This window comes from Oryx dammah, unplaced genomic scaffold (assembly GCF_014754425.2).
Source record: "Oryx dammah isolate SB20612 unplaced genomic scaffold, SCBI_Odam_1.1 HiC_scaffold_2, whole genome shotgun sequence".
Classification (NCBI taxonomy): Eukaryota; Metazoa; Chordata; class Mammalia; order Artiodactyla; family Bovidae; genus Oryx; species Oryx dammah.
The window spans coordinates 183,193,469-183,218,742 of NW_024070186.1; the positions used below are offsets into that span (position 1 = coordinate 183,193,469).

The 25,274-nt window shown below is 56.1% G+C and overlaps 4 protein-coding genes across 9 annotated transcripts; all 4 read left to right on the forward strand.

The window, feature by feature from the left end:
* The first annotated feature begins 2,151 nt into the window (after positions 1 to 2,151).
* On the forward strand, positions 2,152 to 8,931 carry MAPK3 (mitogen-activated protein kinase 3). Its single transcript, XM_040259151.1, has 9 exons — positions 2,152 to 2,337; positions 3,366 to 3,548; positions 5,374 to 5,563; positions 5,725 to 5,841; positions 6,103 to 6,217; positions 6,831 to 6,962; positions 7,145 to 7,254; positions 7,346 to 7,499; positions 8,301 to 8,931. The coding sequence occupies exons 1-8, from the start codon at positions 2,165 to 2,167 to the stop codon at positions 7,466 to 7,468; spliced, it is 1,143 nt and encodes a 380-aa protein (XP_040115085.1). The 5' UTR covers positions 2,152 to 2,164; the 3' UTR covers positions 7,469 to 7,499; positions 8,301 to 8,931.
* A 106-nt stretch (positions 8,932 to 9,037) lies between these two features.
* GDPD3 (glycerophosphodiester phosphodiesterase domain containing 3) lies at positions 9,038 to 15,041 on the forward strand. 6 transcript variants are annotated; one of them, XR_005724256.1, is made up of 12 exons: positions 9,038 to 9,841; positions 10,112 to 10,154; positions 10,385 to 10,520; positions 10,609 to 10,654; positions 10,814 to 10,932; positions 11,014 to 11,103; positions 11,408 to 11,541; positions 12,431 to 12,633; positions 12,861 to 12,920; positions 13,027 to 13,078; positions 14,183 to 14,268; positions 14,830 to 15,041. XR_005724256.1 is itself a non-coding variant. In XM_040259247.1 (11 exons), the coding sequence occupies exons 1-11, from the start codon at positions 9,703 to 9,705 to the stop codon at positions 14,900 to 14,902; spliced, it is 978 nt and encodes a 325-aa protein (XP_040115181.1). In that variant the 5' UTR covers positions 9,038 to 9,702; the 3' UTR covers positions 14,903 to 15,040. The 6 variants fall into 6 exon arrangements, 4 of the variants coding, with proteins under 4 accessions (XP_040115181.1, XP_040115192.1, XP_040115171.1 ...); XR_005724258.1 differs by lacking the exon at positions 14,183 to 14,268 and having other exon boundaries at positions 12,357 to 12,633; positions 14,830 to 15,040; XM_040259247.1 differs by lacking the exon at positions 12,431 to 12,633 and having other exon boundaries at positions 14,830 to 15,040.
* Positions 15,042 to 16,286: 1,245 nt separating this feature from the next.
* YPEL3 (yippee like 3) lies at positions 16,287 to 19,684 on the forward strand. The gene is made up of 5 exons (XM_040259734.1): positions 16,287 to 16,451; positions 17,118 to 17,300; positions 17,406 to 17,449; positions 17,664 to 17,772; positions 19,186 to 19,684. Exons 2-5 carry the CDS (start codon positions 17,184 to 17,186, stop codon positions 19,273 to 19,275), a joined length of 360 nt encoding a protein of 119 aa, XP_040115668.1. The 5' UTR covers positions 16,287 to 16,451; positions 17,118 to 17,183; the 3' UTR covers positions 19,276 to 19,684.
* Positions 19,685 to 20,031: 347 nt separating this feature from the next.
* Positions 20,032 to 24,886, forward strand: TBX6 (T-box transcription factor 6). The gene is made up of 8 exons (XM_040259091.1): positions 20,032 to 20,945; positions 21,032 to 21,269; positions 22,170 to 22,437; positions 22,518 to 22,664; positions 22,759 to 22,829; positions 23,845 to 23,918; positions 24,001 to 24,184; positions 24,278 to 24,886. Exons 1-8 carry the CDS (start codon positions 20,828 to 20,830, stop codon positions 24,489 to 24,491), a joined length of 1,314 nt encoding a protein of 437 aa, XP_040115025.1. The 5' UTR covers positions 20,032 to 20,827; the 3' UTR covers positions 24,492 to 24,886.
* Positions 24,887 to 25,274: the final 388 nt, after the last annotated feature.

Consider the following 25,274-nt stretch of genomic DNA (forward strand, 5'->3'; position numbering starts at 1 on the left):
CTCTATCCTGACCTTCTGAAACTCTGCTTCTTTTTAGCGATGCAATGCTACCTGCTCGATTATCCCCTCCTCACTTCTGTAGAGCAGCAGTCCCCAACCTCTTTGGGACCAGGGACCAGTTCCATGGAAGACAGTTCTTCCATGGACCAAGGGTAGGGAATGGTTTCATGATAATTCTCATAAGGAATGTGGAACCTAGATCCCTTACATGCGTAGGTCATAGTAGGGTTCATGCTCCCATGAGAATCTAATGTTACCCTTGGTGTGACAGGAGGTGGAACTCAGGCAGTAACGTGAGCAATGGGGAGAAGCTTTGCTCCTTGCTGGCCTGCCACTCACTCCTACTGCGCAACCTGATTCCTAACAGTTGTGGGAGATCCCTAGAGTTATCTTGCCCACCCCTGAGCGTACCCTACATATTACATCCATCCATTCTGGATTACAGTGATTTCTGTTTGTGCATCTTCAGTGGAAGAGAAACTCCATAAGTAGAAAGGCCAGTGGGGTAATGTGCCCAGGATAACATGACAAGTGGCCTAAATGGGATTCTAATCCAGGCAACCTGATTCCAGAGAGCTCTTGCTCTTAACTACTAATTCACACTATCCAGTAATCTTTTATCAGCCCTAGTTCCTAGCTCAGAGCTTTGCACACAGTGCCAGTCAATAGCTTATCAAATGAATAACACCACCAACAAAAAAAAACACATTGATCTAATTAGCACATCTTGAACCTTCACTGATTTGTGGGTTACTGGGAACTAGCAACTCTCAGTGTTATTAATCTGAATTAGAATGCCTGACCATAGATCTAATTATGAGCAGTTTCACAATCATAATTACTGTTCCATTTTGTCTCTTGATCTTTAATGCATACAAGGACCTACTCCCAGCTTCCAAGGAAGACAAAAACAACGTGATTACTTACTGAAGCCTAGGAGATGTGTTTTGTGAAGCTCCCAGCTCACATCTTCACTGTGAAGTGATGGAGATGGACTGGATGGTCTCTTCAGTTTTAACAGTCTGGGAGACAGAATGCAATTAAAAAGAACCTCTGCCTGTGTGTCAGAAGATACATGTTAGTCTCAGCTCCTCAACTCTCAGATTTCCCATTCTGTAAAACTTTGATTCACCTATTCCAAAATTTTTGAGTGTCTACGTTTGACTGTAGGGATAGGGGTGGGTGGGGGCTACAGCAATGAACGAGACAGACATGGCCCTCTGCTCATCCAGCTCAGAAAACCAGATGACACCTACACTGTGGGGTGGTTCTAATGAAGAAACTGAAGTGGACCAAATGCTGTGTAAACTATAAAGTCTAGCACAGGAGCAAAAGATGATGATCTCGGTTCCAATTTTTGTCAAACCCAAGGACAACAAAAATGTTAGCTACCCTGCTGTTTCTGAGAAATGCCTGAGAGTGTATTTTTCACCAAACCCAGTTCACGCAGCCCTCACCTCTTCTGGATGCCTCCATGTAAAGGTAGGCTGGGATTATCTGTCCTCAGGATACAGGCACTGCCCGGTTGCTGAGGTCCGGTCCCTAGCCCACTTTTACAGGTCTCCATCCGAAAACCATTAGGCAGGGAGTCAAGATGCCTGGGTTTTCCAGCAATCAAGTTACCTTGCCCAGTCACCTTCAGTTTCCACATCTGTGAAAGAGGCCACATGGGTGAGGAAGCCACCTGCCACGGCTACTATGAAATAAGCATCATATCACTCAGCATCGGGCCTGGCTCCAGGAGGTTCCACCTCGAGCCCCGGGCCACTCCTCGGGCTGAGTGGGGACAGCGGGGCCACGTGGCCCGGTCTGGGTCCCAGCTCCAGCACTCATTTGCTAGGTGGCTCTGGGTGAGGTCACCGGGCCGCCCTACCGGTCAGCATTCGGTGGGGGCAGGGGAGGAGGGTCTGGACAGTCTCGAGACTGCCCTGGGGAGCTTCTACGTTGACTGGAGCAGACGAGGCCGACAGGTGCCAGGGACCACAGCCCCAGCGACGGGAAAGCGGCGCGCGCGCGGCTGGGAGAGTCACGTGACGCCGCGGGGGCGGGCGGGGGCGGGGCCTGGCGCGCGCGGCTCCGCGGGTGAGAGGGCGGGCGGGAAGGGGCGGGGCCTCGGGCGGGGCCGCCGAGGGGGAGGCGGGCGGGCGGGAGGGGAGGAGTGGAGATGGCGGCGGCGGCGGCGGCTCAGGGGGGCGGGGGCGGGGAGCCCCGGGGAACTGATGGGGTCGGCCCGGGGGTCCCGGGGGAGGTGGAGATAGTAAAGGGGCAGCCGTTCGACGTGGGCCCGCGCTACACGCAGCTGCAGTACATCGGCGAGGGCGCGTACGGCATGGTCAGGTGAGGGGCGTTCTGGGGGAGGGGGCGTCTCTGGGGAGGGGGCGGGAAGGGGTGCTGAGAGCTCTCTGGGCCTTGCGGACTCTGAGCATCCTGAAGAAGCTGGGGCTTCAGGAGGCTGGGGAGCGTCCCAGGCAGAGGGCCTTCTGAGTGCTTTCTGGGGGAGGGGGTCACTGCGTAAGGTCTCAGGAGAGGAGGTTTGTGAGCTTTGAGCTGACTATTCAATAATGAAGGGTAGGGCATCTGAGTGTATGTGGGGGAGCTCTGGGGACCTTGGGGACCCCATAATCACGGGGTGAGGAGAAGAGAATTAGTCTTCTTGGGGAGGTGATATCCTTAGTGAAGAAGGAGAGAGGGTCCCCTCACTGGGGAGAGGATGCCCTGGATCACCCCTCAGTGAGGCTTGCCAAGGAGTTTGGGAAAAAAGAGCAAAGCTCAGGGCTGGGTGGGGTGGGGTGGGGCTTTGGGCCTGGGGCCAGGGACCCAGTGAGCCATGAGGGGTCCAGGAACACCTTCCTGCAACTTTTAGGAGGGGTCTGTGAGTTCTCCTATCCGCACTGGGTGCTCTGGGCCTTTGTTCATCTGGACATAGCTCTGCTGCCCAGGAACCTCCCCCTGACACCCGCCCCGGCCCTGCCTCTCTCTTCTCGCCAGTCCCTCCTCCGACTCCCTCCTTCTCACTGTATTTGCCTCATTGTCCAGTCCTCCACATCTCCCACCCCCTGGACCCGTCTTGGCTTGAGGGAGCCCATCGTGGGAAGGGGAGGATGAGGGGTCAGGGCAGCTCGAATGGAAAGGGTTGAGGAGAGGGGAAGTCAGTGAGCGGTCAGTCTCTTCCTCTGTTTGTGAAGTCACCGAAGGGCTGCCTGGCTGGTCCCCAGCTTTCTCCCTGGAGATCCCAGGCCTTCACAGCAGGAAGGAACCAGCATTGTTTATGACTGGCCAGAGCCCTCTCCTGCTCCCTCCCCGCCCTGCCAAGGCCTGGGTGGGGCCACCGGGCCTGGACACCAACATCTCTCTGGCCCTCTCAGCTCAGCTTATGACCACGTGCGCAAGACTCGAGTGGCCATCAAGAAGATCAGCCCCTTTGAGCATCAGACCTACTGCCAGCGCACGTTGCGAGAGATTCAGATTCTGCTGCGCTTCCGCCATGAGAACGTCATTGGCATCCGAGACATTCTGCGAGCACCCACCCTGGAAGCCATGAGGGATGTGTATCCTTCACCTGGGCCAGATGGCTGGCCAGGCCCAGCCTCAGAGCCGGGCTGGGAGAATGGGGGCTTGTTTTCTCTTCCCTTCTTCCCAACCTCCCTCCAAACAAACCCAGTAAAGGAAACTTTCCAGCGGTCAAGAGGCCACAGTATAAGAAGGCAGAGAGGCCTCAGATGAATCCTGGCCTGCTGCGGCCAGGCAGTGTGGCCTTGGGCAAGTCTGTTCTCTCGATCTTGGCTTGGTAGGGGGCTGGGCAAGATGGGCTCTGTGGAAGCTTTGTCCTCTGACATCGGCAATTCTGTGAGGAGATCCAGCCTCTGCCCACAGTCAGCTCTTTTGTTTAACTGATGGCAGTTCTTGTTTCTCTGGGTCCTCAGACTGGCAGGAAGGCAGGCGGGAAGAACACTGCCCTGTTTTGAGGGCCTACTGTGAATCTGGTATAGCTCAAGCTGAGTGCTTTGACTTTTCCTATTCTAACTCCCAACTGCCCTAGGAGATGGGTCTCAGCAGCTCCATTTCAAAGATGAGGAAACTGAGGCTCAGAAAACTGAAATAAAATCAAGTGCTTCTGTGGCTGCCTCTTCCCCTCCCCCAGACTAGAACCTGTCCCCTCTCTGGGACTTCCTGCTCAGAGTCCCACCCCAGTCACCTATGGACTCGTACCTTGCCCAGGGAGGAACAGACCTGCCTTTGTGGCCCCCCCCACCCATCCACACACATTGCTTTCCTAGTTTGTGGTCCACTTCCTGCCTGGCTCTGTTAGGAGCTTATTACACCCATCACCTCTCCCCTGCCCCACCCACCCCCACCATCCCAGTCCTTCCCCCAAGAGTGGTGATCTGTACTGCACTGTTTGCAGCCCCCACCACAAACTGTGGGCAGGAAACTTCCACACTCACCCTCAGCTTGTCGTGTGACCTTAACCAAGTCACTGCAGCATGCCGGGCCTCTTCATCTTTAAAATAGCAGAGTTGGTCCAGGTGTTCTCGGAAGGCCCTTTTGAGGCTGACTCTGAAAGACAGCCATAACTGAGTCTTCCAGAAACAACCCACATGACGTTTATTTGTTTGTTTATGTTTAATTCTTTTTTTATCTTAAAGTATAAAAGGACATTTACTCCTCTGTCTTCGGGTGTAGGGCCAAGCCCCCGGAGTAGGAGCGTGACACTGGGAAGTTTCTCCTCAGTTGTCTTGCACAAGCCATCCCCATAAGGCAGGCATTTATTTTTAAGCAAACATTTATTGCCTGCCAGATGGTGTTCATACATAATCTCATTTAACCTTCTCAACAGCCATGTGGCTCAGGCTTTTATAACAGCAATACTAGTTCACATTTGCCGAACATTTACAACGTGCCAGGCACCAAGCTGGCTGCACTGCTTAGGTCATCTCTCAATTACCACCACTCTCTAAAAAGGTTTTTTTCCCCTTACTTGACAGATGAGGAAGAGGCGCAGACAGGGCTTGAGTTCCTAAAGTGAATGAACAGTGCACGAATGATTGACACTGGCAGGGAACTCCAGAGTTACTGCTCTTAGCTGGGATGTTCTCCTGCTTCCCGTAGTTTACTGTCCCCATTTTCTCAATAGGGAGACTGAGGCCACAGAACGGAGGCGCTTTGCTCGGGGTCACCAGCTGAGATCCAGCAGAGGCCTTGAGCTCTCCTGCTAAGCATGGGCCTTGCCCAGCTCATGATATGAGCTGGCAGATCTGTTGAGTCCCAGGGGCATCAGCTGGAGGGATGTGAAACCTGGTCAGCAGAGTCTGTTCTTCTTAACCAATTGCCTCCCACTGCCCCCACCTGGGGGTCCTCTGGCACCCACCGCAGCTACATCGTGCAGGACCTGATGGAGACAGACCTGTACAAATTGCTCAAAAGCCAGCAGCTGAGCAACGACCACGTATGCTACTTCCTGTACCAGATCCTGCGGGGCCTGAAGTATATCCACTCCGCCAACGTGCTCCACCGGGATTTAAAGCCCTCCAACCTGCTCATCAACACCACCTGCGACCTTAAGGTCTGAGGGTTGCGTGCCTGTCTCCTTCTGCCCCTGGGGTCTCAGGCTTCAGGGTGACCAGTAGTCCCCTTCCCGCCATGGGTAGGAGAGACATGGCAATATGATTGGTTGGGCCCAAGAGGCCTTGAGCACTGAGCTCAGCAGCCTGGTTTGCATTCTAGATCTGTGATTTCGGTCTTGCCCGGATTGCTGATCCCGAGCATGACCACACTGGCTTCTTGACGGAATACGTGGCCACACGCTGGTACCGGGCCCCAGAGATCATGCTTAACTCCAAGGTAGGGGGCCCACCCACCCGTGAAGGGAAGAGACCGGATCCCAGAAATCCCTGGAGCCACCTCTGAGTCCAGCACTGACCCTCATGATGCAGGAAGTCTCCCTTCTGGGCCTTGTCACATTATTCTGGTCCTTGGGCTATGGAAAGAAACTGAGGATTCACTCCCCAGGCCTCTGCCCTCTGCCTCCCTGGCTGGTGTTGATCCTACGGTCAGGGGTACTGGCTTGGCCCAGGAGTCCACCACTTTTCTCCTCCTCCCCAGGGCTACACCAAGTCCATCGACATCTGGTCTGTGGGCTGCATTCTGGCTGAGATGCTCTCCAACCGGCCCATCTTCCCCGGCAAGCACTACCTGGACCAGCTCAACCACATTCTGGGTAGGGGGTATTGGCCAGCTAAGTGGGAGGGAAACTTGCTTACTGGAGGTGAGATTTCTTTAGGGTCAAAGTTCCCAGGTGGCTCAGAAGGTAAAGAGTCTGCCTGCAGTGCAGGAGACCCGGGATCCATCCCTGGGTCAGGAAGATCCTCTGGAGAAGGAAATGGCAACCCAAATGGTATTCCTGCCTGGAAAATCCCATGGATGGAGGAGCCTGGCAGGCTATATATAGTCTATGGGATTGCAAAGAGTTGGACACAACTGAGTGACTTCACTTCATTTCAGAGTCAGTGAGTCTGCAGGAGTCAGGTCAGGGGGACCACCATGTGTGGTCCAGGAGCCCCTAACAGCATTCACAGTGTTTCACTGAGTTACAGATACTGTCCCCATTTGATAGATGGGAAAAGCAAGGCTCCATACACCCCACACTTAGGAAGTGCTCGGGCCAGGATTTGAACCTGGGGCTGCCTGATCCAGACCCCCTGCTCTTCACCCCCATAGTATTGGCTGGGAGATAATGGTTGGCCTGGAGCAGGTTGGCGGAGGGCTCTTATTCTTGGCTCCTGTTCCCAGAAGGGAGAGATTGCTCACCAAGTCACCTGCCCTACCCACAGGTATTCTGGGCTCCCCATCCCAGGAGGACCTGAACTGTATCATCAACATGAAAGCCCGAAACTACCTGCAGTCTCTGCCCTCCAAGACCAAGGTGGCCTGGGCCAAGCTTTTTCCTAAGTCGGACCCCAAAGGTGAGAGAGATTTGGGAACTTGTATAATAAAAACTGGGTGTAGAGAAAGGTACAAGAGCCCAGTGGCTGTCTGGGACACAGAGGCCTCTGGACCAACAGGCCTCTGAACACAGAGAGGCCAAGTAGTGCTTCCGAGAGCTTCTCTGACCTTCCCTTTGACCTCTGACCCCTGCACTTCCTAGCTCTTGACCTGCTGGACCGGATGTTGACCTTTAACCCCAACAAACGGATCACAGTGGAAGAAGCGCTGGCTCACCCCTACCTGGAGCAGTACTATGACCCAACGGATGAGGTGGGCCAGCTACTAGTGGCAGGGCTGACAGGTGGAAGAGGGTCTTCCCTCGGTCCCTGCCCTGAGCCACCCTCCTTCTTTGCCACCCCAGCCAGTGGCCGAGGAACCTTTCACCTTCGACATGGAGCTGGATGATCTACCCAAGGAACGACTGAAGGAGCTCATCTTCCAGGAGACAGCCCGCTTCCAGCCTGGGGTGCTGGAGGCCTCCTAACCTGGCCAGCTGCCTCTGCTCCTGGGGCCTGGTGAGTGCCTCCCCCACCCCTGCACAGATTCACCCTGCGACAAGAATGCCCAACACACCTCCATGCGGTCACAAGCCTGCTCACATCCACGAGCCACGAGCCAGGGTGGCAACAGAAGGGCTAGAGCCTGCCTCGGCCACAGACCTGTGGTCCCCAGCCCCGTATGTCTCCCCCATGTCAACATCTTGCAGACTCCAGCCCCAGGTCACGAAGGGCCCCCCTCACCCACCTGAGGAAATGGAGCCAGGGTTTGGCTTCCCCAGGGCAGGCAGAGAGGCAGGGGGAGCAGTAATTGTTTTGGGAGGAGCCAGCAGCACCCAGCCTGACCCACATGCCAGGCTTTTTCTCACCTGGTGTCCAGGTCAGCAGTTCACACACCTGCGGGAACCTGGCTGGGGCTACACCCACACTGCTGTGCGGCCCTCCTCTCATTTCCTGTCTGTCTTTGGCCAGCTGTAGCCTGATAACAGCAAGGCAGACACACCCGGGTTCAAAGCCCGGCTCTGCTACTTAATAAGGGCTGTGTGATATTGTGCAAGACACCTCACCTTGCTGTGCTTCAGTCTCCTGGAGACAGCCTGATAATGAGAGGAAATTCTTGCAAGACGTTTGCTTGTATCAGTTCACTTAGTCCCGATAGCAGTACCTTGAAATGGGTATTAATATCACCCGCACTGACAGATAAGGAAAGCCAGCTGCCTGCCACCCAGCCATAAGGTGATAGGAGGGAAGTGAGGGTGGGGCCCTGGCAGGTCAGCCACCGGTGCTAATGGTCCCTCTCCTGCCTGCCTTTTTGTCTAGGCCCTGCCTCCTGCCTGCCCCTCCCCTGCTGGACTGTTAGAAAATGGACCGTGTGCCCAGCCCAGACCCCACCCCCGACAGCCCAGGTCAGGGTGGAGGGCGGGCCTGGCCACCTCCCTTCGCTTCGCTCAGGCGTCCTGCCTCAGGCAGGCCAACACGCCCTTCCTTTCCTCCTCCTGCCCATCCCCCCCGCCCCCCGCCCAGGACCTGAGGGGCTCAGGTGGCCCCAAAGCAAATTCCCCTCTGCTGCTCTGCCTCTGTCTGTCCAGCTCTCCCAGTCTCTGGTAGTTCTGGAATCCAAGGGCTCTGGTTGCCCCGGACCGACTGAGGGGCGGTGGGGGAGGGGCGAGGAGGACATGAGTTGGGACTCAGGGTCAGCCCTGCCCCTCGCCTCGTTAAAACCCCACCCTGTTTTCCCTGAAGGAACATTCCTAAGGCTCAAGGGCTAGTATCCCTGAGGAGTGGCACCCAAGTCTCAACCCCTCCCCTACAAAGCTGCCACATCTAACATCCCTGCTGCTTCCGTGTGTGGGTGAACAGAAGTGGAGGTGGGGGCCTGTGGAGTGCCCAGGGCCCCCGCCCACCCCTGTGCCTGTATCTAATATATAAATATAGAGATGTGTCTATGGATGGCCCTGGCTCTCTCTGTGTTCGCCGACGCCCTGACCCTCACCCTTGCTACCCTGAGCGCTGACTCTCCAGCCCAATGCTTTACCTGGCATGGTGGCCTTCGGCTCCCCCGCTGGCCAGGGTTGAGGATGGGAGTGGGATCTAGACTCCTGGCCAGAGTGGGGTCTTGTTGTTTGGTCACTAATTCGTGTCCAGCCCCTTGTGACCTCATGGACTGCAGCCTGCCAGGCTCCTCTGTCTTCCACTCTCGCAGAGTTTGCTCCAATTCATGTCTGTTGAGTCGGGGTCAGTTTCCCCCTTATTCATTGTCCTGTCCCCTCTGTGATGGTTTCCTGTCTAACTGGCTGGAGGTGATTCTAGAGTGACTCAGGGACACCCTGCACACCCCCAGATTCTCTGGAAACGGCAAGGGGTGTATATATACTCTGGCAACAGGCACCAGTGGGAAGGCGGAGTGTGGTAGTGGACCTGCCGGGGGGAGGGTTGACTTGATTTCCCTGGTGTGGCCACGGAGACAGGGAGGCTGGGATGTGCGAAGGGCCTGGTGTACAAGGCCCAGAGCTGCCTGGTCTCTTCTCCTGCCTCTACCCCATCCCCAGCTCAGCCCTGCACTCTGGCCTCCAGCCAGCAGCAGGCTCAGCAGGTCCCTAGGGGTGTGGTGGCGGCTGGCGGTGGAGCCAGCCTACATCAGCCAGGCAGTCAGTGAAGCAGCACAGTCCACCGGGAAAAGCTGAGCTCCACGGCTGCCAGAGCCTGGAGAGGCGGCGTGGCCATGAGCCCTCTGCTCTACTACGCCCTGCCCGCCCTGGGCAGCTATGTCATGCTGTCCTTCTTCTTCCTGCGCCGACCTCGCCTGCTGCACACACCATGGGTTCCAGCCTTCCATGCCCGCCTGGGGGCCCACCGCGGAGGTGAGCTGGGCTGGGATAGGCACGGGGTGGCCACTCCAGAGGATGGAGTGAGGACTGCGAGGCAGGTGGGCAGCAGAGAGGGCTAGGTCCCAAGGGCAGGATATTAAAGGGAGGGCAGAGTTCAAGGTAGGCGGAGATAAGGATGGCAGGGCAAGAGATTGAATAGGGAAAAAGGAGCCGTTCAACCTGTCCTGACTGGAAGTGATGAGGCAGGGGGTGTGGGGGGAGGGAGGCCAGGCCCCAGGAACCCATGCCAGCTGCCCCACACAGGGTCTGGAGAGCGCCTGGAGAACACCATGGAGGCCATGGAGAAGTGAGTCCACCTGCCCGGCCATGCTGCTGGGTAAGGTTGTGCCAGCTGTGTGAGGCATGATGCCAAGGGGTGCCATCCACTTCCTGATCTGGGTGACTGGAGTCCCCGGGAGTTGCGCAGTGCACTGCCTGCACATTTGGCCAGACCTGATGTTCCCCTCAGCCTCCCCACCACCCTGCCATCTGGCTCATCCCTGTCCCCCAGCCACTTACTGACCTTTGCTCTCATAGCTCCATGGCCCAGCGAGCGGACCTCCTGGAGCTCGACTGCCACCTGACTCGGGACGGCGTGGTGGTGGTGTCACATGACAAAAACCTGTTCCGCCAGACAGGTGTGAACAGGGACGTGGGCAGCCTGAACTTTGAGGTGGGCTTTGCCACAGCCCCCCACTGTGCTCAGAGGACCAACCCCCACTCCACGCCCCTCCTGTTGACTTGCTCCCTGCTCTCCCTAGGACCTGCCCCTCTTAAAGGAAGAGCTAGAGGTCTACTTCTCACCAGGTAAGAGCGTGGGCTGCGAACGCTGGGCTGCACCTACTGGAGTCGTGTCCCCGCCTCAACCTCCTGCCTCCTCTTCTCCTCTGGGACCCACCCCCTGCCCCTGGGCTCTCGTCCCCACCCCAGAAATCCTCCTCCCATCCTTCTCCCCACCACCCCCAGGCCACTTTGCACACGGGGCCGACCGGCACATGGTGCGTCTGGAGGACTTGTTCCGGAGGTTCCCGCGGATGCCCATGAGTGTGGAAGTCAAAGAGCGAAATGAAGAGCTCATTCACAAGGTGGTGCTGCAGGCAGGGGTGGGCGCAGGCCCAGGGCTGGATGGAGGCCTGACTCCCCTCCCCTCCCCCTCCTCCTCCCAGATAGCAGGCCTGGTGAGGCACTATGACCGCAGCGAAATCACCATCTGGGCCTCGGAGAAGAGCTCCATCATGAAGAAATGCAAGGCTGCTGTGAGTCCCCATCCCTCTCTGCACCTCTGTGCCTCCCCAGGCAGCCTAGGCCAGGGGGGTTTGGGGGTGCTAGAGGAGCCCTGAGCAGGGTCTCCAGGGATAGGGCTGGGGGAGGCAGGGGAAGTGTGTGAGCCGAGTCATTCCAAAGGGACAGGGCTTGGAACGCTGGGCCCAGATGTGGCTTTGCTCCTGCAGGTGGTAGGGTTTCCTAAATGTCAAAAATTGTTTCCCCCGCAGCCCAAGCCTCCTCTCTGCTCCCCCTGGAGCAGATTGATCCCCCTTCTTACTTCCTCTTGTCTCCTAGAACCCTGAGATGCCCACCTCCTTCACACTGAGCCGAGGGTTCTGGGTGCTGCTGTTTTATTACCTGGGGCTGCTGCCCTTCATCTCCATCCCCGAGAAGTTCCTCATCTGCTTCCTGCCGACCATCATCAACAGGTACCTACTAGGTCCCCATCTATCTTCCAAATCCTCCCCCAGGCTTCTGGCCCCAGAAACCTGAAATTAACACATTGCCAATCAACTCTACTGCGATATAAAATTAAGTTTCAAAAAAAGAGAAATATCCCCCACCTCAAACCCGATTGTGCAGGGTCCCATGTAGAGCAGGAGATCCCAATGTCCCCAGCTCCCTGACTACCCTCAAGGATCACCCACAGGGGCTTTTGAAGATAATGGTTCTCACCAAGCATTCATGTATACCAACCCCTCCAAAAAACTTCTATGTAAATGTGCGATAATGTGGATGGAGTTTTAGGACAAGGGTGCATTTATTCATCCATTCATCCAACAAATATCTTGAATGCCTACTCTGTTTCACATGCACTTGCACTAGTAAATAAGACCAATGTGAGTGGGGTAGGGCCCTCCAGGAGCTTACAGTCTGCTTGGGGAGATAGTTATTAATTATAGCATCACTCTCTGATTCTCAAACAGAAAGGCATTTTCCTGCCTGGAGACAAGGATTAACAAAGTAACAGCTGAACAAAGTAGCAGGAATTTGGATACTTTGCCAGCTCTCCCTCTGGGACCCTTCCTTTGCCTTCTGAGCCCTCTCTGTAGCTGTCCCAGTGCTTTCTGCTTTCCTCTGTTGTCTTCAGGGAAGCTCCCAGCCAACCCCCCCACCCCCACCCCCTATCCCACAAAGAGATCATTTTACTGCAGAACTTGGTGTATATCACGTTTTATCCAGGGTTTGCAAGGTGTTTTCACATCCTTTAGTTTATTTGAGCCTTACTTCGTACCACCCCGAGGAGATACAGGAATCATGACCCCACAGGACCCATGGAGGATCTGAGGCTCAGAGAGTTTCTGTAATTTGCCCAAGGTCACACAGCACACAGACCCTGCTCCGGAGCACTGTAACAGCCTCTAAAGTCAGAGTGGGGCAATCAGGGACCAATAGCTGACCTGTGAAGTGCTTGAAATTGGTCAGGCCTAACCATGAGGAACTCCAGACCGCCTATCCAGTTTGGGAATCTTGCTGGGTCGTGGCCCCAGCCCCACCATGGATGGGCTGTGTGACATCAGGCAGGTCACTTTCGTTCTCTTAAGTCTCTGTTCTGTAAAACAGTGAGGGCAGAGGCATACCCTCAAAGCCACTGAGCAGTGGGTGACTTATTCCTCTGTGCAACCACAGAGGTTCTTCCAGAAGGAGTGGGGTGAGACTGCTCGAAGGGTCACTACCACCCCACCCCACCCCACCCCTGTGACAGAGAGAGACCCCGGGGGCTGACCACACCACCACTTCTCCACAGGACCTACTTCCCGTTTTCCCGCTCAGGGCTGAATCAACTGGCGGCCGTGGTTGCCAAATGGTGAGGTGGGCGAGAAGGCTGGGTGGGGTGTCCCCACAGAGACTCGTCATCGCCCTTCCACTTAGTCCCCTCTCATCATGACCTTTGTGACCCTGCTCCCCTCCAGGCTCATCATGAGGAAGAGTCTGATCCAACACCTGCAGCAGCGAGGGGTGCAGGTGAGCGAGTGGTTGTTCACAGCGTGGGCCTGCTGGCTCTGCTTCTGACTGGCTGGGTCACTTGGCAGGTCACTGAGTCTCGGTTTCTTCAGCTGTAAAATGGGGATAATGATGTTTTAAACTCCTGTGGCTATATGTAGGCGCTACCTAGTAAGCGCTTGGTAAAGGCTAGTCATTGTGATGGTGATGGTGTATGGAACTGTCCTGATCCCTGATGAAGGGGGTTGGGAAGAGACCAGGGGGTTCAGGGAAAGATCAGATCAGCCCACCTGCTCCTGTCCCTGAGCATCAGCTCTGACCAGGTCATTTAAGTAGCAAACCTTGGTTGAGAACTGACTGTGTTCAGACCACAGGCACTGTGGTCCTGGGGAAGCAGCAGAGAGCGTACCATCAGGGGCAGGGGAGGAAAAGCAGGCATTACAGGGGCAGCCGGTGGGCAGAAAGGGTACAGAGTGCTGTCATCTGTGGGGCCAGAGAAGAGCTTCTAGAAGAAACGAGGAGCCGGCTCGCAGGGAGGGGAAAGGGAGAGTGTCTTGGCAGGAGGCTCAGTGTGTGGGAAGGTCAGGAGAAGCAAGAGGCCCGCAGAGGAACTGAGGGGTCCCACCAGCCTGCAGTCTGGAGAAAGTGGCACCAGGGACCTGGAGGAGGTAGCCCGGGAACCTCAGCGAGGAACTCAGACTTCAACCCAAAGGGAAGGGATGTTTTTGAGGGCCGTAAGCAGGGGAGAGACCTGATTCAATGGAGCCTTGTCAAGTGAGGGTCACTCCAGCCAGCCACCACGTGGAGGAGGGATTGTGAGGGCCAGTTTGGAGGCAGTCACTGGGTAGCTGATACTGCCACTGACGGGACTGGGGCTTAGGTGGCAGCAGCGAGGATGGATGGAAGGGTTAAGTCACAGACAGGCCCAGACTCGGCCACTGATTGGATGTGGGGGTGAGTGAGGCCTAGGGATGACATAGCTCTTTCAGATTAGGCCGCCTGCTCTGCCATCTTCACCCTAACTCCGGACAGTTGGACTGTCACTCTGATTTGTCAAAATAAGAAACTGAGAGGTCCAGCCAGTGACTTAGCCCAGGTTACAGATACCGTCTCCAGCTGCTTCAGGGCCCACAGGAGAGGACTCAGGAGGCAGGGAAGATACAATCTGAGCAGCAGCAGATAGGGGCAGGTTGGGAGATATGGGCAGGCTGGTAAATGTTCCACTACTAACTTGGGGATGTGGGGGGAGGGAAGCCTTGATTTGAACATTAGGTAATTTCCTTGCTGTATACACTCCCACCTTGGCGGATTTCAGGCTACCAACATGAATTCACTGAATGGAGTTGGGAAGAGATATATCATGTGGTAGCATGATACATTATATAGCATTTCCATCTTACATATTCGATAGAGGTAGGTGACTTCCAGAACATGGAATCAAATGTAGTAAGCAGGAAGTGATGAGTTTTGAGTGTTTATCACCTTTGTTTTGAATTTATTGAATTGTAAGTTTATATAATACTTAATAATGACTGAGTTTAGACTTCCCTGGTGGTCCAGTGGTTGAGACTCGGTACTTCCACTGCAGGGGTATGGGTTCAGTCCCTGGTTGAGGAACTGGAGATGCCCCCACCCCCTGCCAAAAAAAGGAGGCTGTGTTTAATAACCAGTTTGCAAAATTCCTGAAAATGTAAGGATCAGTTCCAGCGTCTGGATACAAGGGGGAGTGCCCGGTAGTTGTTGGGAAACTTCAAGCTCCTCCCTCCCCCCAGGTGGTATTTTGGTGCCTTAATGAAGAGTCAGACTTCGAAGCAGCCTTCAACCTGGGGGCCACTGGCGTCATAACTGATTACCCAACAGCCCTGAGGTGCTACCTGGACAGCCGTGGACCACCTGCCCTAGCCTCCTAACCTAGAGGTTCCTCACCCTCTCCTCTGTTTCTCTTCCCCAATAAATATATTCTTCTCAGTCACATTTTTGTGCTTGAGGGGACGGGGGTGGGGGTGGGTAGATTCTAGAAGACTACAAAGATGGCACCTTGTGACGGAAGAGGCCAGCTGAGGGCCACAATCTGAGGCCCTCAACCATCTTGAGCCACTGGTTCCACAACATTCCAGTTTGAGAGTAATGCCACACCCTATGCCAACCTGGCCTCCACTGTACTCAGGAATGTCCCTTGCAAGGCCCCCTGCACCTTCAGAGCCACAGACAATGGGTCCATTCTCCTGAGGACATTAAGAGCCCCAAGCACACAGCAAAGGCCCTGACTTGCCCTAACGAGCCTACCTCACCTGGTTTCAGAGGATGGGCATGGCTGCCCATCTGCTACCTTAGCCATTCCAGTGTTCCATTCCCAGGTCTCCCACTCCAGAAGCTTCTCCAATTCCTCCACCCCCTGGAGCCCTACTACCCTATTCATTTAATGAATCACATATTTCACAAAGATTATCAACTATAAGCCAGGCTGGGTACTGGGACCAATGCAAGGAACAAGACAAGTCTAATATGGCAGACATGTTTAAACATTTTCATTTTAAACCCAGTTCGGAGGTGAGAAAGGGGAAGACAGCTAACCCAGCCTGATAACCCTGCAGGGCATCCAAGGAGGCTGCCTGGAAGAGGGGATGCACAACAGTAGGAATGGGCTTGTTCTGAGGCTCTGAACCCCACTCTGGGGTTCTAACACGGATGGATACCTTTAGCTTTTCCCATCCGAGAGTCTGTCCCTAGTGCTATAGCAAGAACCATGGACCAAATTGAGAATCTCAACTTCACCTCTTTATCAACTAGATAAGCTTTGGAGAGCTGTTGGACGTCTGTGGACCTCAGCTCCCGGGGAAAATGGAAACAATAGCAGAAGCTACCTCCTCCGATTGCTGTGGGGTTTAAGGGAGTATGCACGAGCAGTGGGTAAACGTTTGCAGATAATTATGACTATTGTTTCCCGGGGCCGTGCGTCCACTCCAGACACCATTTTCCTCCTAATCCTAGGCCAGGTCAGGTATCTCAGATCCTCACCCCTTCGAGGACCGCGGGAGGCCAAGTGGGCGACCAGGCCCTGGCCGTGGGGCAGGCCGGCTGGGTTTCGGGCCGCAGCCGCATTTCCGGGCCGGCCTGGGCAGGGAGCAGGGGGAAGGGCAGCCCAGGCCTGCGCTGGCCACTGTGTGACGCGCCCCCTCATTTGCATACTGCACACCGATTGGTCACGGCGGCCGCCGGGACCAGAGGCCGGCCCCCTCCCCCTCCCGCCGCAGCGGCGGCAGCAGCTGGTCTCGGTGTAAACAAGTCGCGGCGGCTGCGAACCCGGGCCGGGGGGGACGGCGCCCACCAGGAGCGCCCCCCTCTCCCAGGCCAGACCACCCCGGCGGACCGGACCCCCGCGCGCCCAAGCGAGGTGAGGACCGCATCGTCAGGGCTGCGCGTCGCCCCGCGCCCCCGCCCCGGCGGCAAGGACTGCCCCTTCCCTCGGCGCCCGCCCCCCACCCCTGCTCCCCAGGTGAGCCCCGGGGTCTCAGGTAAGGCTCCGCGACAAAGGTAAGATCCCCTTGGCATAGGCAAGGCCTCACCGCCCCCGGGTAAGAGCCCCTCCCCTCCTAAATGACCCTCCACCCTCAGTGAGGCCTCCTGCCTTCTCCAGGTGAGGGATCCTCTCCCCAGGTGAACTCTCTGGACCTCAAGGGAAGTCGCCCCCAACCCCTGCAGTTCAGATGAGGTCGTAAGGACCATACAATCCCCAACCCCTTGCAAGCTCCCCCTAAACGGAGAACTGACAGTCATCTATTCTGGAGCCCCTTCCTCCAGTTTCAGTTGCTAGGTCAGCAGGGGTGAGGCCGAAAGCAGGTGGGTGACTCATTTGGGGCTCCTCCTAGCCTCAGTTTCCCCGTTGATGCAACTTGAAGCCTCCTCCGTGAGTCAAAACTGAGAGCTCTGGCCCCTGGAGAGGCTGCTGGCTCTGGGGAGAGAAGACAGCAGCCAAGTGTGACAGAGAGAGTCCCGGTGGCCCAGGGCGTGCCTGCACGTGTGCAGCCGGGGTCTTGACAGCCCACTCCGTCCCCTGCAGGCACTGGGCTCCCTCTGCTCACCGTGGGCCGCTCCCCGCGTGGGGCCACTGCCCCCGGCCCCCGCCATGGTGCGGGTTTCAAAGCCCAAGACGTTTCAGGCCTACCTGGATGATTGTCACCGGAGGTATAGCTGTGCCCACTGCCGTGCTCACCTGGCCAACCACGACGACCTCATCTCCAAGGTAACCAGGTCACAGCTGGGGCTGGAATGGGAGACTAGAGGGGCTGCCTGGCAGCTCCCCACCAGTAGCCCTGACACCCCTTCCTCTCTCTCTCCCACTCTTTAGTCCTTCCAGGGCAGCCAGGGGCGAGCCTACCTCTTCAACTCTGTGTGAGTATCCACTCTCCCATCTTCTTTTCTCTGACCTCTGTTGTGAGTTGTGACCCCTGCCATCATACTGACACTCTCAACAGCCTCCTGGTTTGGGTAGGAAGCTGTGCTCCCCCTTCTCTTGAGTGCTAAGGACAGATACAGTTGGATCCAAGCTAGAGGGGGGCTTTGTGATGGAGGGACCCTCCCTGGGACTGCTCCTGTGTCCCCACAGGGTGAACGTGGGCTGCGGGCCAGCCGAGGAGCGGGTGCTGCTGACAGGCCTCCATGCCGTCGCTGACATCCATTGTGAAAACTGCAAGACCACTTTGGGCTGGAAATATGTGAGTCAGTGACCTCTGACCTCAGGCTAGCCTTTGACCTGACCTCACATCACCTCCTCCTCACAGGCAGTCATCTGGTAATCTTTCAGGGTGTACAGGTCCAAATCACCCAAGTCAAACTTATCTTTTCACCCCTTGACAATGTTCTCTCCTCTCACATCCTACAAGGGCTTCTAAGGTTTTTCTCTTAACTCATCCTTCTCCTCGCAGCCACGAGCATTCCCATTTTTGAGATGAGGATATAATCAGAATGACTGTTTATTGAATACTTATGTGCCAGACACTGTTATGTGCTTGGCATATCTTATCTCATTCACTCATTACAGCAATCCTGTAGGTAGTCTGTTGTTATCTCCACTTTATAGAAGAAAAAAGGAAGGCCCAGAGATGTTAGGTAACTTCCCCAAGGTCACACAGCTGGTAAGTAACAGAACAGGGATCAGAATCCTCATTTTCTCTCTCTCTTTTTTAAACTTCAAACCCTTGACCCCCAGCTTCCTATGGCCATTCAGAGGATCAGAGAAGTTGCCCAAAACCCAACAGCAACATAGAGTTTGGGTCCATGAGCCTTCTTTTCCACTGCCCTCATTGCCACTGAGGTTGTTCAGTGTCTGATTTCACTATCCTCTCATTTCCTTATCGGTAGTGAAAGATAAAGGGACCCCCCTGACACCCAGGGTTGTTATGGGAATCAGATTAGATGCAGCAAAAGGAGATGCTCTTGGGAAATTGCAAGGGACAGGAATCCTCGGGCATCTCTTGGAGCTGTAGTGCCTCTGGGAGGTGAATGCCCTAGGCGGAGACAGAACCCTGCCCTGAGTTAGTCCCTGGCCCTGCCACAGATTTGCTCTGTGTTCCTGGACAGGTGGTTTGCCCCCTCTGGACCTCTGTAAAATAAAGAAATGGCCTAATCCAGACGTCAAAAATTCGAGTGCTTGCAGGGCCAAGCAGATTCTGTGGATCTGCAAAAGGGGCAATGTAGATCTCCAGAGGGGGACATTCTGGTCAAATGGAATGAGCATGGCCTTCCCCATGTTTTAGTATTTGAAAGTTATTTTTATTAAACTCTGTTGGTTGAACAAAACATATGCATAGGCCAAAATTGGTCCTGAGGCTACCAGTTTGTATTCCCTGGAACTTTTGAGAAGCTTCCATATCCTCTCTATTGGAGCCAACATTAGTATTAATACTTGAAAAGTACCTGTCACTCAGAGAGTTCTGTCTATCCCCTATTAGTGAGATACCTGGCCCTGCCATTTACCAGCTCTGTGTCTGTGGGCAGGTGGCTTGGTTTCTTGGGTGATAGTTTCCTCATATGTAAAATGGGGCTCATCATATCCACTCCCCAACCCCTACCCTTTTGGTTAGGCCCTGCCCTACCTCCAAGCATAACAGCCTCTTCCCTCCTTTCAGGAACAGGCCTTCGAGAGCAGCCAGAAGTACAAAGAGGGGAAGTACATCATTGAACTCAACCACATGATCAAAGACAACGGCTGGGACTGACCCCTGCTCCTGACGCATGTGGCGCCAGCCCGGCCTGGCCGCCAGGGGGCGCCACTGGCTTCCCTTCACCCAAACGGAGCTCTGGACCCTCAGGCCCCCTACAGAGGAAGGATCCAGCTCCTGTACATATATTTTATTGCATGCACTGTGACCTTGGGGGGAGATCGGAAGGTGGACAAAGTGGACGACACCCCCGCACCTCCCTGCGATCTGGCTGGCTTGGATCTCGTTTTTAAACCCCTTCCTACCCCGCCTGCCCTCTAGATATGGCCTGTGTGCCGCTCTCTTGGCCCCAGTGCACCATCTGCCCCGTGACGTTCTCCTCCCACCGGGCCCCTCTTACCCTACGCGTGTCTGCTCCCCTTGTTCTGTAGCGTTTGTACATAATAAAACAATGGAGTGGAGACAGCCCCAGGCTCATGTGGAATCCGGGAAGGGGGTACTCAGATGCGAATTCCTGCCTCTATAGACCTGTTCCCCTTTGAGTCCCCGAGGCATGGGGTAGGCACGGCGGTCAAAGCTGGGAGCTTTCGCTCCTGAGACTCAGCTGTCTTTAGCACCCGCGGCGGATCTCACTGCCGGCAGAGATCCCGGAGCCCTTTCTAGCTCGTTAGGCCTTGACCTCAGCTGATCGGCATCTTCTCAGCCTAAGCGTTTTGACGCCGCCTAGGGGCAGCTCTCCTGGGAGGCAACCGCGCCGCGGGTTTCACCGCCCACCTCGACTCAACTACAGCTTCCAGCGGCCCCAGGGGCATCCGCCTGTCCCCTCCGCGCCGAACGTCGGCGCTAGGCCTGCTGGGAAGTGTAGTTCCGAGGGTTCCCCAACGCGGGACCTTCTGGGAAACCCGGGCGTCAGCGGTCAGAGACCGTCGAGCTGTGAACGTCTCTGAACTGTTGAGACTTGGCCGAGGCTGGAGGTTTTAGAGAATGGGAGCTGGGAAGGACTCCAGCGTTCAGGCCTCGGCTGCTGACTCCTCGGGGTCCCCAGTGCCCCGCGTATCAATAAGCTTAGGCCGCGTCCCTCCAGCCCTGCTCCTTCCCTCCAGTCATGCTTCCTCCCTCCAAGTCTCGTCCTCCAAGTGAAGGGGGTGGAGGGGGGTCACCTGCCAGAAAAGTCTGGGGCGCCAAGGTCTGCCCCAGGATTCCAGGCTCCATCCCAGGGTCCAGGCCCCGCCCCTCAGTAGATTATCCCTAGCCGGGGCTCCCCCCGTGGGAACGGGGACCAGCTGGCCGGAAGCGCCAAACTGCGTCCCTGTCGAGCCCCGGGGATCAATCAGGCCGAGGAGTTAATTATGTAATGAGGGGGCAGGGGGTCGGGGCTAATGAAGCCTGGGGGGAAGGGGAGGAGGGGAGGGTACCCAGGTATCCGGCCCCCTCTTGGACCCCTTCCAGGCCCCAGGGGTCTCCACCCCAGCCTAACTCCAGGGCCCCAGGGAGGGGAGGGGCTGTGATCCTGGATCTGGAAGAGGCTGAGCTGTGAGCTATAAAGGGGGCATCTCTCAGCACTGGGGCACTGTAGGCAGCGTGTCCCGAGGCCAGACAGGACTACTCCATGTACCACCCACGAGAGTTGTACCCCTCCCTGGGGACTGGCTACCGCCTTGGGCCCCCCCAGCCTGGGGCAGATTCCAGCTTCCCGCCTGCCCTGGCAGAGGGCTACCGCTACCCTGGTGAGCAGAGAGAATTGAGCTCGGTGTAGGAATTGGGGTGGGGGCTGTGGCCCTCAGCTGTCCCCTCATTCTCCTCCCATCTCCAGATCTGGACACTCCCAAACTGGACTGCTTCCTCTCTGGGATTGAGGCTGCTCCCCGAACTCTGGCTGCTCCCCCACCTCTACCCCCACTGCCCCCAGCCCTGGGCACTGAGCCGCCACCCCCTTCAGCCCCAGAGGGCCTTCATTCACTCCCTGGAGTCAGCCTGAGCCTGGAGAACCGGGAGCTGTGGAGAGAGTTCAACTCCGTGGGAACAGAGATGATCATCACCAAAGCTGGGAGGTGAGGGGCTGGGCCAGGGTCAGAGAACCCAGTGTGTCCCTGTTGCGGGAAGGGCAGAGTTCCTGGTGATGGGGCTGGTGTGGGGATTTCTAAGGGGGCTAGAGCTCTGCCTGAGTTAAGAGTGTGACTGTGGCCTGGGTCAGGGGTCATTCTGTGGCAAGGGTCAAGGGTCAGTCTGTGGTCTGGCTAGTTTAAGGACTAACCTATGGCAAGGGTCCTAGATCTTTCTGGGCTAGGGACAGGAAGTCCAGCTGGGCTTGAAGTTAGTATGTGGCCTAGATGAGGGGTCAGTCTGCACCTAGATTCAGGATTCAAACTATAACAGGGGTCAAAGACCAGCCACTGACCAGCATCAGGGAAATCTGGCCAGGATCAGGGGTCAGTATGTGACTAGTTCTGGGGTCACCTTGGAGGCAGGGATATGGTCAGTATGGTCAGTGGATCTTTCTCTAGCCCAGGGGCTCAGGCATTAGCACGTGAGTCCTCTTTTTTATTTTCTCTGAAGCAAGTTTGTCCAGCAGCTGTGGATTCTGGTGCTGAAGATGAAGCAAGGAGACCAGGGTGGGGAGCAGAAGGCTCCTGGCAAGATTTCTGGGGGAAAAGTGTGGCACTTCTGCTTCTCCAAGTGGAGTTTGAGGGGTTAGGGGTCCAGACTCTGCTCCTATCCTGCTATGTGACTCTGGTCACATCACCTGACCTGTCTGTCCTGTTTCTCATCGGTAAAATGGGATGAGACAGGCTTACAGCTCTAAGATCCTGCCTTCTGAGTTCTGATTCCACGTTCCTCGAGTCTCCGTGACAGACCTGGATGAGCCAGTGACTATGCCACCTTGCTGGTGCTGTGCTCAGCCCCGACTCGTGGGTAGCTCCAGGACTCTCTGGTCCCTTCCCCCATCCCAGGCGCATGTTCCCTGCTTGCCGAGTATCAGTCACTGGCCTGGACCCCGAGGCCCGCTACCTGTTTCTTCTGGACGTGGTCCCGGTGGATGGGGCTCGCTACCGCTGGCAGGGCCGGCGCTGGGAGCCCAGCGGCAAGGCAGAGCCCCGCCTGCCTGACCGTGTTTACATTCACCCGGACTCCCCTGCCACTGGAGCCCACTGGATGCGGCAGCCTGTGTCTTTCCACCGTGTCAAGCTCACCAACAGCACACTGGACCCCCATGGCCACGTGAGGCCCAGGCTGGGACCCCCCGATGAGGGTTGGGGTGGGACCAGGGTAGGGAGTCACTCCTCTTTCTTCCCTCTCAGCTGATCTTGCACTCCATGCATAAGTATCAGCCCCGCATACACTTGGTGCGGGCTGCCCAACTCTGCAGCCAACACTGGGGGGGTGTTGCCTCCTTCCGCTTCCCGGAGACCACGTTCATCTCCGTGACAGCCTACCAGAACCCACGGGTGAGTGACCCTGCTGGAGCGGGTGGCATCACCCTGCCCTGGCTGCAGGAGTCTTGACTCTGGGTGTGCGGCGTCCCCCCCACCCTGCCCCCAGATCACGCAACTGAAGATTGCAGCCAACCCCTTTGCCAAGGGCTTCCGGGAGAACGGCCGAAACTGTAAGAGGTGGGCATCATTCACTCATTCAGTCGTTGTCGTCAAATGTTTACTGACTGTGTGCCAGGCACTGTGCCAGACTCCTGGAACCCAATGTAAGTAAACACGTGTTGTCACTCATTGATGTGACAAATACTTATTTAGCACCTGCTTATGTGCCGGGCACAGTTCTAGGCAGTGAAGATGCAGAACAGACCAAAGCCCTGCCCTCGTGGAACTGATACTCTAGTGGGCAGAGCACACAAATAAACAAGAGAAGTAAATATGTTAGGGATATGTGGGATAAGTTCTATAGAGAAAAGAAAGCAAAGATCAGGACTGGAGAGATGAGTCCTGGAAAGGCCTCACTAAGAGGATGTTTGAGAAGACTCAGAGGAAGTATGGAAAGGAACCATGTGAGTATCTGGGAACATGCCAGGGGCCTGGGGTAGGAGCATGCTACAATATGGCTGGTGTGGAGTGAGAGAGGTAATAGGGAGCCAGATTATGGTGGGCTGTAAAGTTTTGGTTAGGACATTAGCTTCTTCTAACTAACCCTAACCCCTCAGAGCTGGCCCTTGCCCTCAAGACACTTAGAATCAGGCAGACGAGAGAGATATTAATTCAAGGATCACCCTGATGAATATAACAGTATCGCTCTTGACAAGTTATCAGGGTAGCCCAGTGGAAAGCACCTGCCTGCCAATGCAGATGTGAATTTGATCCGTGGATCAGGAAGATCCCCTGGAGAAGGACATGGCAACACACTTCAGTATTCTTGCCTGGGCAAGCCCATGGACAGAGGAGCCTGGCAGGCTACAATCCATGGGGTCACAAAAGAGTCCGACACGACTTAGCAACTAAACAACTACTGTTTTCCAGTCATTTAATTCTCTGTCCTTCTATTCCTTCTTCTGTAAAATGGGTATAATAACGGCACCTACCTGATAGGGCCCCTGGGTGAAGTGCCTGGCACCTGGTAAGTGCCATTATTACCATCATCATCACCATTATCATCATCACCATCATCATCACTGTCCCCCAGGGAGCGAGACGCCCGTGTGAAGAGGAAACTGCGGGGCCCAGAGCCGGCAGCCACAGCAGGCTATGGGAGTGGAGGTGAGTGTCATTCCAGAGGTGATGGGACCAGGCCTGAGAGGCCGATCCTCCTTAACCCACTCTGGCCCTTCTGTCTCCCCAGATGCTCCAGGTGGTCCCTGTGATTCCACACTGGGTGGGGATGTTCGGGAGTCAGATCCAGAGCAGGCCCCAGTGCCTGGGGAAGCTGCCTCTGCCCCAGCTCCTCCTTGCAGTGGCCCCAGTGCTGAGGCCTACCTGCTGCACCCTGCCGCTTTCCACGGGGCCCCCAGTCACCTTCCAACCAGGTGAGTGGGTCGTGGGCACAGGGCTGGGCTGTTCCGGGCTGAGACGGGGGTGTGGTCCCCTCTCTCCTGTCCTGATACCTCTCCGCTCTTCAGGAATCCCAGCTTCCCGGAGGCTCCAGACTCTGGGCGCCCAGCCCCCTACTCAGCCGCCTTCCTGGAGCTGCAGCCTGGGCCAGCAGGCTCAGGATACCCAGCAGCAGCACCCTCAGCATCCTTTGCCTCGCACTTCCTCCAAGGGGGCCCCTTCCCACTGCCCTACCCTGGGCCTGGGGCTTACCTGGATGTGGGCTCCAAACCAATGTACTGAGCCTTTGCTAAGCCCCCTGCCTCCCTCCCCATCTTCCAGTTCCCTTCCCCCAGGCCTGTTGCCCCCTCACTTCCACTACCCCCTCCCCCACACCAAATGGCTGCCTTGGGCCTCCCCCACCCCACTTCACACTTTGATTTCACTCCCACCCCCTCTGGCTTCAAAGCTCTGGCTAAGCCGCTGGGAGTCCAGCTGGGGCCAGCTTCCCCTTCCAGGCTCTCACCTCGGTGTGAATGGAGGGGGCTCTGCCTGGCCAAATGGGGCCTGGGACCAGCACTCCCACCCCCAGCCTCACCCTTGGGCTCTACAAGTCCTACCCCAGCTCCCCAGGGCGAGCCACACGGGTCTGTTCTCAGGTCCAGAGTATTTTTGTTAATAAAACTCGAAAGACATCAGTGCTCTGGAAACACTGGGCTAATGGTCTTTGGCCCTGAGTGAGGCTGATTGAGCAGAGGTTTTGTGAGGAGACGCAGGCCCCAATCAAGACTTGTCATTTCCAGCTGCTTGTCCTTGTGAATCTAAGTCAATGCTCGGGGTCTGCTTCCTCTTCAGGAAGATGGAGGAATCTGTCTTGACATGACATTCTGAGAATTAAACGGGGCTGCCCGAAGACCCAGCCCTCTCCCTGGCACTCAGGAAACCCCCAGCAGTGATCACTGTCACTGGATGGGGACCAGGAGGCTCTGGGCAAGCTGACTGGCCTGAGTCTCACCTTGCTGGCAGGATTAGGGTTCTGGGGCATCAAAGTCCTGACATGAATCCCAGGTCCCAGGCCAGTACCAT